Here is a 17413-nt window from a genome sequence, read left to right on the forward strand (position 1 = left end):
AGATAGGAAGAGTTTGAGATATGAAGAATTTCTTTCTCTGGGGTCTAGAGTGGGTAGAAAGAAACAATTTGACAGATCTCAGAGTGAAGCTTTCCACATACCCAGTTAGTGCTAATGAGAAAGGCTTGATGTTTGGGGGCCTGTGGAGGCTGGGGACGGCGTTAGGGTGCCTGTTGACGCGGCGCTGGGCCTTAGGGGGGCTGGGAGTCAGGACATGGGGGTTCTCATCCTGGCTGTTGGAGGGGAGTCAAGTGGGTTAGAGCAGGGGAAGAGGGAGGACCTGGGAGCCAAGACTCCTGGGTTTTGTCCAGAGCTCCAGGAGGGGCCTGGAAATGCAGAGATTCTCCTCCCCAAACCATTCACTCACCTGCTGGGGTGACTGTCCTGGGGCTGGTAGGGCCAGTGAAAAAGGTCCAGGCTTGGATGGAGACGCAGCTCTGACTGGAGCGGCAGGAGTGGCATGGAGCTCTGGGGTCTCCCCCACGCCCTCGTCACTGACGTCACAGGCGCTCTCACCCTGTCCCAGCACTGAGCAGCTACAGCGAAGGGCGGGGGAAGCCTGTGGTCAGAACTGTTCTTCCTGCCTCTAGAGACTGCAATGTGCTTCTCTAGTGCTGCCCAATGCTACAGCTTGAGTCACAGGGGCTACATGGGCCAGGCAGGGGGACCATGACTCTAGGGGAGGGGCTATGGGAATCCTATCCCCATTCTGCCACATCCCCCAGACCCCCTTTTCTCCTGGCCTCTGCTCCATGATTCCACCCGACTGCATCCCAGCTCTGGGATGGGCTACGTTCCAGCTCCATACTGGTCTGGGCCGCGTGGCTCCCAGTTTCCCGACCTGGGCTCCATGACCTTAGCATTTGGCCTCAATTTGCACCTCCCTCGGAGCAGAGGTAGCTTACAGGTGGGACCATGCTACATCGGGATCGCCTGCCTCCAAGTCCCATCCTGGCCCTACGTTTGTGGCTCCCCATTTCCCGATCTGGGCTCTGGGATGAATTTTTGCATCCCCTTCCACCACCATGACTGGCCCGTGGTTCAAGCTATGAGACGCCCGTGTTGTCCCTTGTGTCTCGTAAGTGTCACCATCTCCTTGATCTGCCCCCGCTCTCTGATCTCTGCTCTGCCCCCTACCAGTGCCCTGGGCACTGCAGAAACTAGCTGATTTATGCTCCTTGTCTCCCAACGCGAAGGCACCAGGGGAGGGGGAGGGCCAGGGGGCAGCAGGATGGAAGGGGGCCGTGCCAGCTAGGAACATGTACCCTAAAGGGGCTTGCTCTGAAGCCACTGGTTGTGTGGTGGGGGGAGAGGAGGCTGTGGAAAGATCCTCTTTCGTCTGCCATATGTCTCAACCGTACTCCCACCGGCTCTCCGGAGCGGCCCCATCTCTCAGGCTGTGCACTATGATCCCGGCCTTCATTCCCGGGGCAGGTCAGGAACTCATAGACTTTAAGGTCAGAAGGGACCATTATCATCATCTAGTCTGACCTCCTGCACAATGCAGGCCACAGAATCTCACCCATCCACTCCTGTAGCAAACCCTTAGCCTATGTCTGAGTTACTGAAGTCCTCAAATTATAGTTTGAAGTCCTCAAGGTGCAGAGAATCCTCCAGCAAGTGACCCGTGCCCCATGCTGCAGAGGAAGGTGAAAACTCCCAGGAGTCTTGCCAACCTGCCCTGGAGACTAAGTGTCCTCGCGCCCGTAACCTCCATAAATTATGGATATTCAGTTAAACGATCTCTGAGCATGTGGGCAAACTCACCAGCCAGACACCCAGGAAGAATCTCTGTTGATCCCGCATTTGTCACCGCTCAAGATCCATCATCTACATCCATCTACAGACCCGCTTGGGCATGATACTACCCAGTGCTGATAATCACCGATCATAGCCTAATTTGCAATTCATTGGCAAGCTCCGACGCTGGGCAAAAACAGGAAATGAATATTTCCAAAAACGTTCGAAAAGGGGCTTTTCCTGTTTACCTGGCCGAGGTCTGAGTTCAGGATTGGTGTCCAGAGGGGCGGATCACAATCGGTCACGGAGGCCAATGCTATTTAGGCAATTTGCCAGCCTTCCATTAAAGTCTATAGAGCTAGTCTTAAAACCAGATATGGTCCTTTGCCCACTGACACCCCTGGAAAGGCTGATTCAGAACTTCACACTACTAAATTGGGTTAACGAGCCATTGGTCTAATGTTCAGGTCTAACACTTCCCTAGTGTCCAGTTTAGTACATTTGTTTCTGTGTCCATATGTACTAAAGCTAAATAATTCCTCTGTCTCATTCGCTGATATTAATCTCTGATATATTTATAAAGAGTTAAAATACAATCATATCCCCTCAACCTCTTGGTTAGTGCTAGAACAGCCAAGCCGTCGTCTTGAGTCTCTTTTATAAGGCAGGTTTTCCATTTCACTCGATCATCCTAGTAACCGTCTCTGAACCGTTCCAGTTTGAATTCATCCCTTCCTTAAACATGAGACCAGAACTGTCGAGAACAGTCTACAGGTCGGACGCGGTCTCACCAGCGCCTTGTATATCTTACGTACTAACACCTCCTATCTTTGCGGGAATACCTCCCGTACTGCATCCTAAACTGCATAGCTTTTTTAACGAGCACGAGATCACAATTGCGGCTCATAGACATCGCTATGATCAACCAATGAGCGAGTGTCTTCATCCTACTCGGATATCGAGCTTGCCCAGACGAGTGTTCCTCATAATTTATAACTAAAAATTCTTATAGAGTTCCGTTATTACGACTAAGTTGCAGAGACCTAGAGCCACTTTTTCACCTCTTAAAATTTCATCCATTAACATAGTGTGGCCCATTAGATGTGTGAGTCCAGATAGCTTGTCCTGTAGGATATCCCGGTCCTTCTCCGTGTTAGCAATACCCCCCAGCTTTGTGTCATCCGCAGACTTTATCAGCACATTCCCGCTCTTTGTGCCAAGGTCAGTAACAAAAAGATTAAATAAGATTGGTCCCAAAACTGATCCCTGAGGAACTCCACTAGTAACCTCCTTCCAGCCTGACAGTTCACCCTTCAGTACGACCCGTTGGAGTCTCCCCTTTAACCAGTTCCTTATCCACCTTTCAATTTTCCTGCTGATCCCCATCTTTTTCAATTTAACTAATAATTCCCCATGTGGAACCGTGTCAAATGCCTTACTGAAATCAGGGTAAACTCAGAGCCGCTCCCCACCCTCTGCTAACATCTTCTATGCACTGTTAGAACTTCAGGATGCATTTAGCTCAGGTGTGGGCAAATTTTTTGGTCTGAGGAATATGCAAATTGTATGGCGGGCCATGAATACTCATGAAATTTGGGCTTGGGGTGCGGGAAGGGATGAGGGCTCTGGCTTGGGGTGCTGGCTCTGGGGTGGGCCTGGGGATGAGGGGGTTTGGGGTACAGGAGGGAGCTCTGGGCTGGGACTGAGGAGATCCGAGGGTAGGAGGGGGATCGGGGCTGGGGCAGGGGGTTGGGACCCAGGAGGGGAGGGGTGCAGGCTCCTGGTGGCGCATACCTCAAGCAGCTGCCGGAAACAGCAGCATGACCCCTCTCCAGCTCCTATGGGGACACCCAGCAAGGTGGCGTGCTGCCCTTTCTGCGGGTGCCGCACCTGCAGCTCCTGGAAGCAGTGACATGTCTCCCCTCTGGCTCCTATGCGGAGGCATGGCACCAGCCAGGCGGCTCTACACGCTTCCCCATCCACAGGTGCAGCCCCTGCAACTCCCATTGGCCAGGGTTCCCAGCCAATGGGAGGTTTGGGGGCCAGCGCTTGGGGCGTGCAGCGTCACCTGGCTGCCTCTACATGCCTCTAGCCCAGAGCTTCCCCTAGTGTTCCCAAACGTGTATTGCGGCCATTTATTTCTACTATACATCTGGGCCCCCCCCACACTGAGGTTAGAAAAATGACACGGTTTTCTGCTTAGAAATTTCTTTCACAAATGTTTATTGAAGCAGGGAGACACACTTGCAAGAATCCAGAGAGCTGGAATCCTCCCAGAAGCAAATCATTTTGCAGAGGTGCTGCAAAGCTTCATGGCAATTTTCCAGGCTGGATAAATTTAAACTGCAGTCAGTAGGGTTCAGAGTTAACCATTTCCCCTCCATCAGTGAGGTGCACCATGAAGCTATTGATCTAGGCTCTCAAAAGATGCATATAGGGGTGAGACAGGAAGAAGTTTCAATCCCCGAATTAGTGAGAATTTGCCCTCCCCAATGTGACCCCAATGCAGTGCCATCTCCCTGAATCTGCTGACAGCCGGAATCTATAGCCCCATGGCATGTTCTGCTGTGTATTAACTCTGAAGCTTACTGATGGTGAGTGATATGTCATCATCTTTGTTGACCATCTGAGGAGACAACATCCAGCTGGATGGTGGGTGGGGCCTGTTTATTCATGATGATATAACTAACCCCAAAGCAGGTGGGTAATTGTGGAAAGCAACAGAAACAACACTTAGGGAACAGCCTAATCAATCCTCCCCCTGGGACGCCGGCCCATTCGCTGAGTGTTTAGAACTATGCCCACCCTGGAGTATCTTAGGGTTTCTACAGAGGGTTAATCACTGAAGCCACAACAGGACAGGGCTGAGCTGTGCACCTTTCCCCTTCTTGAAGAAACAATTGGTTTTCAAGTGGATACACTAGACAGATAAATTCAATTGGTGGATGGATACATGGGGCCGTGGATTGGTTGACCTGCCTGCACATATTGGTTGACTGGATGGGTGGGTGTACTTATAACATTCATTGGTTGGTTTGTGGCACTGGCTACACAGATTGGTTGGTTGGTTTGATGTACTTTAGACCTTTGTTGGTTGGTTAGTTACACTGGATGCACAAGATCAGTAGATCTCAACCCGCAGCCTGTGGGCTGCTTGTGCCCCAATCAGCGCACACCTGCAGCCCGTGTCCATGGCCGCCCAGAGGAGTCAGGGAGCCTGGGGCAAAGCAATTTTGGGGGCCGCTTCCATAAAAAAAATTGCAATACTATACAATACTATATTCATGTGGGGGCCCCTGCATGGCCCGATGCAAATTGCCCTACTTGCTCCCCCGCAACATGCGGCCCTGGGAAAAATAAACCACCTGCATCATGGCACAAACTCAGTTTTGAGAAAATTTCTTTACAAGTTATCACTGGTTCTCAACATCAGCTAGTGCTAAAAGGCACTAAAGCTCATTAAAAGGGTTGGACAAATATTTTCTGTCAAAACTTTTTCTGGATCAAAAACTAGGGGTTTTTAAAAAGCAGAAAAAAATCACGGACAATGTCTGCTTTCCTTCAAAATTTGTTGTGTTTTTTTTTAATTGAAAAGCTGAAATTAGTCTGCCAAAACCTGAATATGGTTTGGGGTTTCAGAAGTGTGTGGCCAAATATTTGCTGCTTGCTGTGTTTGATTGTTTAAAGAAACAATAAAAAAATTCTGCTTAAAAAAAAATCCAAAACTTTTGAACCACCTCAGCTTGTGACCAAACGCCTGAGCCCATCCAGTCAGAGATTTTTCCAGGTTTCTGATACTCTGCTGGCTTCCTTGACTCATATCTGTCTCCATAACTTTGGGTTCATTTAGGTTAGAACATAAGAACAGCCATACTGGGTCAAACCAAAGGTCCATCCAGCCCAGTATCCTGTCTACCGACAATGGCCAATGCCAAGTGCCCCAGAGGGAGTAAACCTAACAGGTAATGATCAAGTGATCTCTCTCCTGCCATCCATCTCCACCCTCTGACAAACAGAGGCTAGGGACACCATTCCTTACCCATCCTGGCTAATAGCCATTAATGGACTTAACCTCCATGCATTTATCTGTTTCCTAGAGACTGGCTCCATGGGGTCCCTCACAAACTGGAGACGGTTACTGTGGGTTTGTCTTTAGTATAGACCATGTACATACTCCACGAACTGAGCATTTGAGCTTGTTCCAGAATCTGGGATGAGCCTATGTTTTGAAAACTGAAATGCACAAAATAACACATGCATGTGAATGGACACAGGGTGCAAAAATTAAATTAACCCAGGGGTTCTCAACTGGGGGTCGGGACCCCTCAGAGGGCCACGAGGTTATTACAGGGGGTCACGAGCTGTCAGCCTCCACCTCAAATCCTGCTTTGCCTCCAACATTTATAATAGTGTTAAATATTTAAAAAAGTGTTTTTAATTTATAAGGGGGGGGATGTCGCACTCAGAGGTTTGCTGTGTGAAAGGGGTCACCAGTATAAAAGTTTGAGAACCACTGAATTAACCCCCCTGGAGCTTCAGGGAATGCAGTGGAGGGGCGGGGGGGTCTCCCTTGGTAGGGTTGAGAAGCAAGTAAGTGGTGTAGGATATTGCTCTTCTCATCTGATCCCTCCCCCTGTAGCTAATTTTAAATGAAGCTACCCTCCCCTGACATGAATCTCTCTATGGCACTGAAATTAAATATAGACTATAATTTGGCATGGGAGAAGTGAAAGGGATGGTAGCCCGAATGGAAAAGCTAATAGCTTGGCTCTTCTGCAACCCTCAAACTGCTGAATGAGCTTTAGGGTAGGGAAGGCTGTGCCTCCCAAACAGCCTGGCCCTGCCCGCCCCACCCTCAGAATCCTCGACCCATCCTGCTCCTTGTCCCCTCACTGTCCTCCAGAGACCCCATCCCAACAACCACCCCAGGACCCCATTCCTGTCCCCTGACTGCCCTGACCCCTATCAACACCCCGCTGAGTCCTGACAGACCCCCAGAACACGCCATGATCCAACCTCCCCCATTCCCTGACTGCACCCCCCAACCTCTGCCCCTTCCCTGTGCCCTGACTGTCCCTGGGACTTCCTGCCCCTTAGCCAACCCCCCGGGCCCTAGCCCTTCATCCTCCTCCCCCCGACCCGGAGCCTCAGCCCATCCAGCAGCTTCCCTCGACCCCTGCAGTGTGGCTCCGGCAGGGCCCCCGAGCCCCGCCCCGCTCAGAGCCGCGTGGTCAGGGGGCGGGGCTGCGAGCTCCAGGCCGAGCGGAGGGAGCTGAGCTCAGCCCGGAGGTCGCAGCCCTGCTCCCTTGACCATGCGGCTCTGAGCGGGGTGGAGCTCAGGAGCCCCGGCGGGGCCACGCTGCAGCTGTCAAGGGATGCTCCTGGAATCACTGAGGCTCCAGGAGAGGGGCGGAGACGGGGTCGGGTCGGGCTGGGGCCGGGGAGGGAGCTTCAGCCATTCTTGTGGGGGCCCCTGTGGAGTCCGGAGTCTGGGGCAAATTGCCCCACTTGCCCCCCCATCCATGTTACATCCTGAGGGCCAAACAGATAATATATCTATAGTGTTAATTTGGCCAACATAACACATAGAGAGCTGCATATGCAGCCCACATGGTAAATAGGTTGAGAATAGGTATGCACTAGATACATACTCTAGTTAGCTGGCTGCATGGATGCATTGGATACATCGGTTGGCAGGTAGGCAGGATATGCCAAATATAGTTGTTAGTTGGCTGGTTACATTGGACACACTAAATACATTTGTTGAATGGCTGGCGGGATATATTGTCGATAATAAACAAGTTCATTGGTTGGTCGGCTGGCTTTTTACACTGCAGGCTCTAAATACATTCATTGGTTGTTTGGATGCACTGGATACATTCATTGGTTGGCTAGTTGCGTACACTGGATGCACTAGAACAGGGGTTCTCAAACTTTTGTACCAGTGACCCCTTTCACATAGCAAGTCTCTGAGTGTGACCCCCCCCCTTATAAATTAAAAACACTTTTTAATTTATTTAACACCATTATAAATACTGGAGGCAAAGTGGGGTTTGGGGTGGAGGCTGGCAACTCGCGACCCCCCATGTAATAACCTCGTGACCCCATGAGGGGTCCCAACCCCCAGTTTAAGAACCCCTGCAGTAGATAAATGAATTGGTTGGTTGGCTGGATTGATAAATTGGATACACTAAATCCAGTTGGTGATTTCTTGATTTTATATGTTGGATAAACTAAATGCAACAATTTGTTGGTTGGCTCGCTGGGAGTTGGCTGGATGGGGGAGAAGCAGATAGGTTGGATGCAGCAGGCACATACTCTGGTTGGTTGATTAGATGGATACGGCGGATGGCAGGAATCATTGGACACACTGGTCTGATGGATTTGAAATGGACGGTACGTGATGGGATGTTTTCCCAGAGTGAGGATGACAGGCCCACAGGAGCAGACAGTCTCTTATGGGCATAGGAGACACCGATTGCCAAGCAGGAGTGACAGCATTAAGCTGAGTAGCGTCAGCAGAGTGGGAGCTAGAAGATGCTATTGACCAATGCACACCCATAATCCTCTCAAATCCCCAATCTAAGGGGCTCACCAGAAGGCCTCCACCTCCTTTCCCTTGGCTGTGCTCTGCTGGGGTGGCTGGGAGACATAGTCAAAGCAGCTCCGGCCCCCGAGGTGGGGCCCGCAGCGCAGGCTGTACTGGAACCAGATGCGGCCGTGATTCAGGTAGCAATCCTTCTGGTGGGGTCCCCCAGCCTCCAGTGGGATGTCGCAGCTTCCCAGCAGGTCATCATCCCACTTGTCCTCATCCCAGACCTGGACACGGATCTTGCTGGCGCTGGTGAGGTGAATGGTACCAAAGTCCAAGGGGACGTACCAGACAGGACTGTTGTTGTTCCAAATGGTGCTGGTCCGGATCTCCCTGCTCTCAAAGAAGACCTTGACGAAGGCATCCGTAGCAGTAGATTGGTCCCCCCAGAGGCCACTGGCCTTCTTCACTGTCACCATCAGCTTCCCCAGGCCACGCTCCCGCGAGCAGCACATGGTGTTGGTCATGGCATCCCCGGGGCAGATGCAGGAGCAGGGGTCATGGGCGCTGCGTTGAGTCCCCGGGGGGCAGCTTCGGGTGCAATTCCTCACCAGGGCCTTCTCCAGGATGTACTCACTGACTGCCTGCCTCAGCGCCTCCCGCTTTGGGTCATCCTGCTCCACCAGGATGTGGATGGGGTGCAGCGAATAGGACACCAGGCCAGGGCTGGCTTTGAGGCTCTCTATCCAGGCTGAGAAGAGCTTGGCATCATGGCCGGAGAACAGCACGTCAGTCGTGATCTCCCCTCCCTCCACCTCCACGTGGCGCTCCTGATACGTCTCATGGAAGCTCCCCCGGACCTTCCCTTTCTTCTTCTCCTCCTCGCACTTGCTGTACCCACCCTTGACAGAGCCCACTCCGATACTCACAGCCGCCTCCATGCTCAAGCAGTCCTTGATCTCGTCCTCACTCAAGCTGCTCATTGCTGCTTTGCAGACCCGCACGGCCGTCACATCCCGCGCCCGGCCCCCCAACTGCAGCTGGGACATGTAGTGGGTGCCATAGTTGCTGATTAGCTCCTGGTATTCCACCTTTGATTTGCTGTCATACTGGTCTGGGAGGTTTTCCAGTGCCAGAGTGAAATGGCTGGTGAGCGGGGGGGTCTCGCTGACCCGGAACCTGATCAGGGACACAAGGTGAAGTGTGTGTTCAACCCAGTGAGTCAGCTGAGTTCATTAGCTGTGCATGCTAAGGCCCCAGACAACCCAGAAGCACTGATCTAAGCAGGTGGCTCCTACTAAAAGCAACCACGCTGTCGTCTGAACCTCATGACCTTGCTGGGGATACTGCCAGCTGCTCGATAGTTCTGACAGACGTCCCCCGCTCTGGCCACGGCAGGTCACCGGGCTGTCCTGACACACGAGAAGAAAATCCCCCATAGCTGTCCAGTCCCAGGTCGCAGCTAGTGCCCTCTAGAGGTGAAAGGCTCCAAGTCCCATTCTCTATTGCTTTCCTAGCCAGCCACTCGCCCACCCTGGGGCTGGATTGAATCTGGCATTTCCTAGACAGGAAGGGCTCCGTGTCCCATTCCCTGCCCCCCTGATCCAGCCAGTACCCCCGTTCTGGGCCTGGATCAGAGCTGGTGCCCCCTAGAGGGGAAAGGTCCTGTATCTCTGTGTGGTGTTGCTGCGATCCCAACTCCAGATAAGCCCTCCTGACCCAGGCTGGCTCTCACCTGTAATAGCCGCAGGACACCTCATGGCTCATGAAGCTGTATTTGTCCATCCGCGTGTGGTCTACCACGAAACTGGCCAGTTTGGATTGCGATCCGGCCAGCGCCACCTGGACATTAACCTTGGGCTTCACAGGTACGTCCAGCCCCACCTTCCAGTCGTTCTGCACCGCAGACGCTGCCGACTCCATCATGTCCATCGCCGACTGCTGCACTGAGCTGCTCAGCTTCCGGCGGCATGAGACACGGACCCGCCAGTCCACCGCAGCCAGCGGCAGCCTTTGCCACTGCCCTCCCTGCAGTCGGTTCTGGCACAGGGTGCAGGTGCCGTCTTCGTACTGCCAGAGGCTACTGTCGACCAGATAAGCCCCCTTCCTGCCCATTGTGGTCACATCGATGCCCTCCCCAGCCAGGCTGTGCCCGGGCACGAATGTCGTGTGCTTCTCGCATTCATTGGCCGTGCCTATATGACAATGGGAGGAGGCTCCTGGGAAGATGAAGAGGAGGAGGGGGATGAAGGCACCAAATCTGGGCATGGCTGATGCGATAGGTTCCCCCACCCTGGAGGGGCTGTCGGCTGCGGAACCCTCCTAGAGGGAGACAGAGAGATCCAGAATTAGTGACAATCCAGTAGCAGGCAGTTCCATAGGTTATCCACCTATCACCCACAACATCAGTTATGTTCTATAGGACGCCTAAGAAAACTCTGGGCCCTAGGAACTCTGGAGGCATTACACAAATGACCTGGTGCCTCACTTGCATGTTTGACTACAGATTACCGAATATTCATCAATTTCCTCCAGTCCCTATTTCCCAGATGTTGTAATACCAGCACTAACTACAAGGAGGAGGTATAGATTCACATGCCCACTCTACAGTGTGCAATATAATAATGGGTCATTGCAGTTCCTCAATGTGGCCGCTAGAGGGTGGCATTATGTGGACAGAGTCCGTGGCTTGCAATTAGTGGGCTGATGCAGTAGCTGGGTGTGGCCACTATGGGGGGCAGTGCAAAGCCACACACAAGCTGTGGCTTGTGAGTGGCGGCTTTCATAGCCAGCGAGAGCAGCGGGAGCTTGGGCCACGCTTGGAGTGACTGGCCCTGCCGAGGAAACTGACGGCGCCCCCTTGTGGTCACACTGAATGGTGGATTTGGTCATGTTTATCCGCTGACAGAGGGTCATTTTCTGAGGTTTCTCCTGGTCATCATCAGCCCCAGTGTCTTTACACTGTGGCCGTTGGACAAAGACAGAAGAAAATGCTACCACCCGGGAACAGATCCTGGGCCCATCTAGCCCGGTATCCTGCCCCCTCCCTGCCAACCCAGAGCAGACCCATGGGTAGCCTGTCCCCTTCCTTCCTCACCAGATGCTTTGACCACCTCACTTTTCTCTTTGCGTCCCTCCCCGTACTAACCACAGGGGATGCTATGTTTAAATATAGATTTGCATTGTGTTCCACTTGTGTTGGAGCTGTAGAGCAATGCTGGCTGGAAAAAGTGACAGCTCTGCGTCCTGTGACAGTAGCGGGCTCAGACTGGGGGGGGACAGTAAATGTTTGAACTCATCCCAGGAGAACTTCAGGGCTGCCCAGAGGGCAGAAGTAGGGGAAGTGGAGCAATTTGCCCCAGGCCCCCATGAGAATATCATATTCTATAGTATTGCAACTTTTTTTTAGGGAAAGGGCCCCCAAAATTGCTTTGCCCCAGGCCCCCAAAACCTCTGGGTGGCCCCGGAGAACCAGGCAGGAAAAACGCACTTGAATATTTGAATATTGACTGCTTGGTTCTACCCAGCCTGCAGCCCTCTGCAAGCCCTTCCCTGGGGTTCCCTTCCCTCTCCTCTCAGTCTCAACCTGCAGCCCCACTGCTTTGATGCCAATCGAAAATCAAACAGCCTGAAATTGCAAGATGCCCCTGATATGAAAATTATCACCTACATCAATTAAATTATCAAACGCTGAGTGGCAGCGTGGGCCAGAACAGTGGTTTTCAAACTTATTTTCTGGCAACCCAGTTGAAAAAAATTGTTGATGCCCCATTACCCAACGGGGCTGGGAATGAGGGATTTGGGGTGTGGGAGGGTCTCATGGCTAGGGCAGAGGGTTGGGATGCGAGGGTGAGGGCTGTGGGGTGGAGCTGGGAATGAAGGCATCAGGGTGTGGTAGGGGGATCTGGGCTGGGGCAGGAGGTTAGGGTGAGGGAGGGGGTTAGGGCTGTGGGCTGGGGGTGCAGGCTTTGGGGTGGGGCCAGGGATGAGGGTTTTGGAGAGCAGGAAGGGGCTTTGGGTTTGGGGGGGCTCATGGCTGGGGCAGGGGATTGAGGCATGCAGTTGGGCGTGGACTTACCTTGGGCGGATCCCTGTCAGCATCGCAGTAGGGGGGCTAAGGCAAGCTTCCTGCCTGTCCTGGCATCGCGGCCCACGCTGCACCTAGAAGTGGCCAGCAGCATGTCTGGCTCCTAAGCAGAGGTGTGCAAGTAGCTTTGTGTGGCTCTCGCCCGCAGGCACCGCCCCCGCCCTAGCTCCCATTGGCTGGGAGCTGTCTAATTGGAGTGCGGAGCTGGTGCTCGGCGCAGTGGCAGGGCACGGAGCCCCGTGGTCCCCCCACCTAGGAGCTGGACCTGCTGCTGGCTGCTTCCGGAGGCAGCGTGGTGTCAGAACAGGTAGGGACTAGCCTGCCTTAGCTGGGTGGCACCACCAATGGGACTTTTAACAGTGCAGTCGTTGGTCCTGATCACAGCTGCCGTGACCCAGTGCCTTCCATTCCGCGACCCAGTACTCGGTCGTGACCTGCAGTGTTATAGCCACGGCTCTAGTGGGTTGAGAGTCAGGACTCCTGGGCTCTCTTGTCACACTGGGAGGGGAGTGGGATCAAGTGGGTTAGAGCAGGAGGGCCTCGGGACCATGCTGTTGGTCGAGGTCTGTGCAGCACCTGGTGTGATGGGATCCCTGATCTCAGTCAGGGACTGTGCAGCACCCAGTTCAATGGGGTCCCCCATCTCGGCAGAGGTCTGAGCAGCCCCATACATCACTCACCTGCCGCAGGAGACGAGCTGAGGAATATTTCTGCCCTGGGGTCTGCCGGCGTCCTGGGCTGGGCTGTGTCTCTGCTGGGAAAGATGCACTTTGAAGGTGACCAAAGTCTCCTGTGTTCTGAGTGTCTCACCCGTCATCACACTCCCCCCCAGCGCTGAGCTCCAGCCTCCGTTCACGCCCCCAGCCACAGCTAGCTGGGTAGGAAGCTGTGGCTGGCAATTGTTCCACCGCTGAGCTGGATCAAATGCGCCTCCTGTGGGTCTTGACCCAGCGTATGATGAGCTAGAGAGTCTGAAAAGGAAACCACAGTGAGACAAACTCTGCACCGAGTCAGTGGGGCCAGCACAGCCTCCTGGGAAGAGCGTCCCACTCCTGAGCCCCCCACCCTGCAGGACAGCGCCCCTAGCTCCACACTGGGGTGTTGGGGCCAGCACTGCCTTTCTGGGAGAGTGTCCCTCATTGAGCCCCCACCTTGCAGCAGAGAAGCCCCTAATGCCACATTGCGTCATTGGGTCCAGCATTGCCTGCCGAGGGAGAGCGCCCCCTGTTGTGGCCCCCACCCTGAAGCACAGTGCCCCCTAAGGCTGCACTGGGGCCAACACTGCCTGCCCGGGGAGCACACCCGCTGCCGAGCCCCCTACACTGCCACACAGCACCCCTTAGTGCCACCCGGGGGCAGGCACCTAATGCTTCAGGGACCCCACCGTAAATAAAGCGCAACCCCACCAACCCCAGTGGAATCAGGCCCCGATTCTGATCTTTGGGTAAATCCAGAGGAAGCCCAATGTGCAGGCCCTGCAGGACAGGCCATGCCAGGGGTGGGGAAATTGGACACTGGGTGTTGGGCGGGGGGGAACGAAGACCCTATGCTGCTGTCGAACACATTTGATGTTTGCTTCTCTCTCTCTGTTCTCCCATGTTCTCAGGGTCCCATAGACCCCATAGTTACCCATGTGCTTCCCTCATCAGGGGATTCTACTCAATCCTTCACCTCACTGCTGGTAGGACCCTTATCCCCCTTATTTCCAGGAGTCACCCCCACTCCCTGCACCTATTCTTATTCTGCCAGAGGTCCCCCTCACTCCATCTCAGGCTGCCCCCTCCTTTTCTGTCTCCTACTCCCCCATGGAGATACAAACTGGGGATGGGGTTTGACACTGTATCTCAAAAATAACACCCGGCAACCCCCATATTCAACACTCTGATAGGACAATGAAATGTTTTGTATGATGCAGACCTTGTGAGATATCATTTCAGAAGTCTTGATTTGGTGAACATTAATAACCTATTGAATGGTGAGTGCTGTCATTGCAGGTGAAGTTATTGAATATTGCAATTTGTTTGCTTCTGAAATATGCAGTGAGTGGGAAATGCCCAGAGCCAGTGTTTCAGTGACAACAAAGGTGCAACAAACAAGACACATTTACATCAGGATGGGCTGGACACGTGTTGATGGCCAATCAAGAAGAATTCAGACTCCCAGTGACATCACCTCTTGGCCTCTCTCCTCCCGCATCTCGACATCGTTGGGAAGACAAAGACTTTGAACTGGGGAGCTTGGTCCCAGGCTGAGAAGGGAATCCAGCCTGGAACACCCAGAGGGCTGAGAAAAATTCTTGGATTCAAATCTTCTCAGTTTAACAGACGGAGCAATTTAGACTGGGATTCTATTTTTATTTCCTGTGTAACCAACTTTGACCTCTGTGTCTAACACTTCTAATCACCTAAAATCTCTTTCTGTAGTTAATAAACTAACTTTAATGTTTTATCCTTACCAGGGAGTTTGCGCAGAGGGCTTGGGGAATTGGATCAGGCTACAAAGGCTGATGCATGTCCACTTTTTTTTTTTGACAAGTTTGCACCATTCAAGAGAAGGTCTTGAGCCACGTAAAATGGTACATTTCTGGTGTACAAGGCTGAGGAGATTTGCTGCTGTCTCTGTGTGTAATTAGAGCATTCATGCTTTTTAACTGGGTGTCTTCCTGCCTGTTGTTGGCAGAGTGATCTCAGTGCCTGGAAGGGTTGGTTGCTTGTCACTGGCAAAGCACTGTAAGAGATAGCCTAGGTTGGAGAGCTAAGGGGGCACAGCAGTGCCCCAGTTTGAGTTTCTACTCTGGGAATCCATCCACAGAGGGCATATCAGAGGCATGGGGAAGAAATTGGGGAGGGGCCAGGAGAATTAAGAATCACATCATCTTGGAGGCAGGACCCAGGAACAGAGAACACCTTTCCCTCTCGGGGAGGCGGGGGGGCAGCTCTGGAAGCAGAGTCCCACCCTGCCTGGGAGCACAGAGCCTCCCTACCAGGACTGGAGTGGGAGGGAGGGGGCCCCAGGGATGAGACAGCCATGCCCTTCACATGAAGGGGAGGGGCTTGGAAGTGCAGAGATATGCCCCCAGGCATTGAGGAGCCTCTGGGAAGAGCCCCAGAAGGGTCGAGCAGCACCAGGGCATGAGAATCATGCTCCCATGAAAGTATCACACAGCCATGCTTTTTCAAGAAAGGGATGGGGCTTGGGACCACACAAAGCCACATCTCATGGGGTTCAGGAAGGGGTGGGGTTTAGGCAGGTAGCTGAGGGTGTGTGTGTGTAAATATGAGTCTGCCCATTTCAGGGAAAGAGGCCACTGCAGGTCCGGCCCCCAGCACAGGACTCCTGGGTTCCGGCCCCTGCTTTGAGAGGGGAGTGAGGTCTAGTGAGCTAGAGTAGGGGGCCTGGGAGCCAGGGCTCCTGGGTTCTCTTCAGTCTCTGGGAAGGAAGGACTCACACAAGCCCACCCTGGTTACAAAAAGAGGTGTTTATTTCATATTCTTTTGACAGCATCAGCGCGAGGTCGGTTTGCAAAGAAGCTTTGAACGGGGGTTATCATGAGCTTCCCTTAATGGTTAAGTTCAAAACCCTCAGCCCGAGAATCCCTTCCAGCCCCCTTGTATCCCCACACCACTGCGCAGCAGGGAATCAATGAATTGCTCTCACGGACTGCTCCAATTCCCTCCAGCAGGGGGCAGCGCCACCTTCCCCACTCACTTATACGCATGAGGACAGTGTATCACCAGCGAGCTGTGCCTGATGGGGCGGGGCCTGGGAGTAGAGAGCCACGCCCCCTGGGGAGGGAGGGGCCAGTACAGCCACACCCCCTGGGAAAGGAGGGGCATTGAACTATGAGCAGTTCTCCTTTCATAATCTCCCCAGCCTCCTACCGCTCCCCAGAAGGAGCAGAGGGACAAGAGAAGGAGATGATTCGGTGTAGAGCCCACCCTCAGTTGGGGAAGAGGCCTCCCATCTCTTGGGGAGCAATAAGCAACCCCCCATGTGGCCTGAGGAGATGGAAAGGCCCAGGGGGTGAGACAGTCACACCCCCTGGCAGAAGTGGCAGATAGCCACGCCCTGAGAGTGAAGGGGAGGAGCCTGGGAGCACAGAGCCACGCCCCCATGGGCCCAAAAGAGGGAGGGGCTCTCGGGGAGAGAATGGGGCTTAGGGGCTCAGAGCCATGCCCTCCAGGGACTCATATAGAGGGGTGGGGCTCCTATGAAGGCTGAGTAGAGCAAAGAGCCTCAGGGGGATCAAAGGGCCATGCCAATCTGCGGGGGGGTTTAAAAAAGAGCAAAGCCCCCAGAGAGTGTGGGCCCCAGTGGCACACAGAGCCACGCCCACCAAAGAGGGGTGAGGGGCCCCAGTGAAGCACAGAGGAACCCCGTGCTAGAGAGGGGAGGGGCCGCAGCAGCACACAGAGCCATGCTGCCGAGAGGGAGGTGGGTGGGGCTCAGGCCGGCGCAGTTGGAGAACCTCTTGCTGCACTCGGGGCCGGGGTGCAGGCCGGGGTGGAGCTGCTCGTGCTTGCGCATGTTGTACGGTGAGGCGAAGGCTTCCCTGCACCCTGGGGCCACTTCCGGGTGCTCCCCCGCTCGTGGTGCCTCAGTGTCCCCTCATCACTGAAGGTGGCCCCGTAGAGGTGGCAGCCATACCAGTCCATGGCCCTTGCTTCTTCATCCTCCTCCTCCCCCCACCGCTAGCTGTGCATCTGCTTGTGCTTGTGGAGACCACAAAGGTCTTGGTGCAGCGGCTGCACTTGACAGGATGCCAATTCTGACGGTCGCAGAGGTTCCCCCTCCTTTGGTAGCAAGGCGAGCATGGCACGACAGAGGGAGGACCACGCTTCCAAAGGACTAGCCACAGACAGTGACATGGTCCGGGCGAAGCATGTCCTAGAACACACAGTAGAACTCCACAGTCAGCCTGTCCATGCCCGGAGATTTATTGGTAGGTATGAGATGCAGAGCTTCCGAGAACTCGGCCAGAGCTCAAGCCAGTCTCAGGCACCCACACTGACCACTGACTCCCTCCTGTCTCTATCAACAGTAGATTTAGCCTC

General features: G+C 53.8%; 1 protein-coding gene across 1 annotated transcript; it reads right to left on the minus strand.

Moving 5' to 3' along the window:
* Positions 1-8331: 8331 nt before the first annotated feature.
* Positions 8332-13227, minus strand: LOC116815520 (perforin-1-like). Its single transcript, XM_032763948.2, is given in 4 exon segments — positions 8332-9451; positions 10008-10594; positions 13040-13162; positions 13165-13227. Coding segments are annotated over 4 exon segments (1842 nt in total). The 5' UTR covers positions 13177-13227.
* Between the last annotated feature and the right edge of the window lie 4186 nt (positions 13228-17413).

This window comes from Chelonoidis abingdonii, chromosome 4 (genome assembly GCF_003597395.2).
Source record: "Chelonoidis abingdonii isolate Lonesome George chromosome 4, CheloAbing_2.0, whole genome shotgun sequence".
Classification (NCBI taxonomy): Eukaryota; Metazoa; Chordata; order Testudines; family Testudinidae; genus Chelonoidis; species Chelonoidis abingdonii.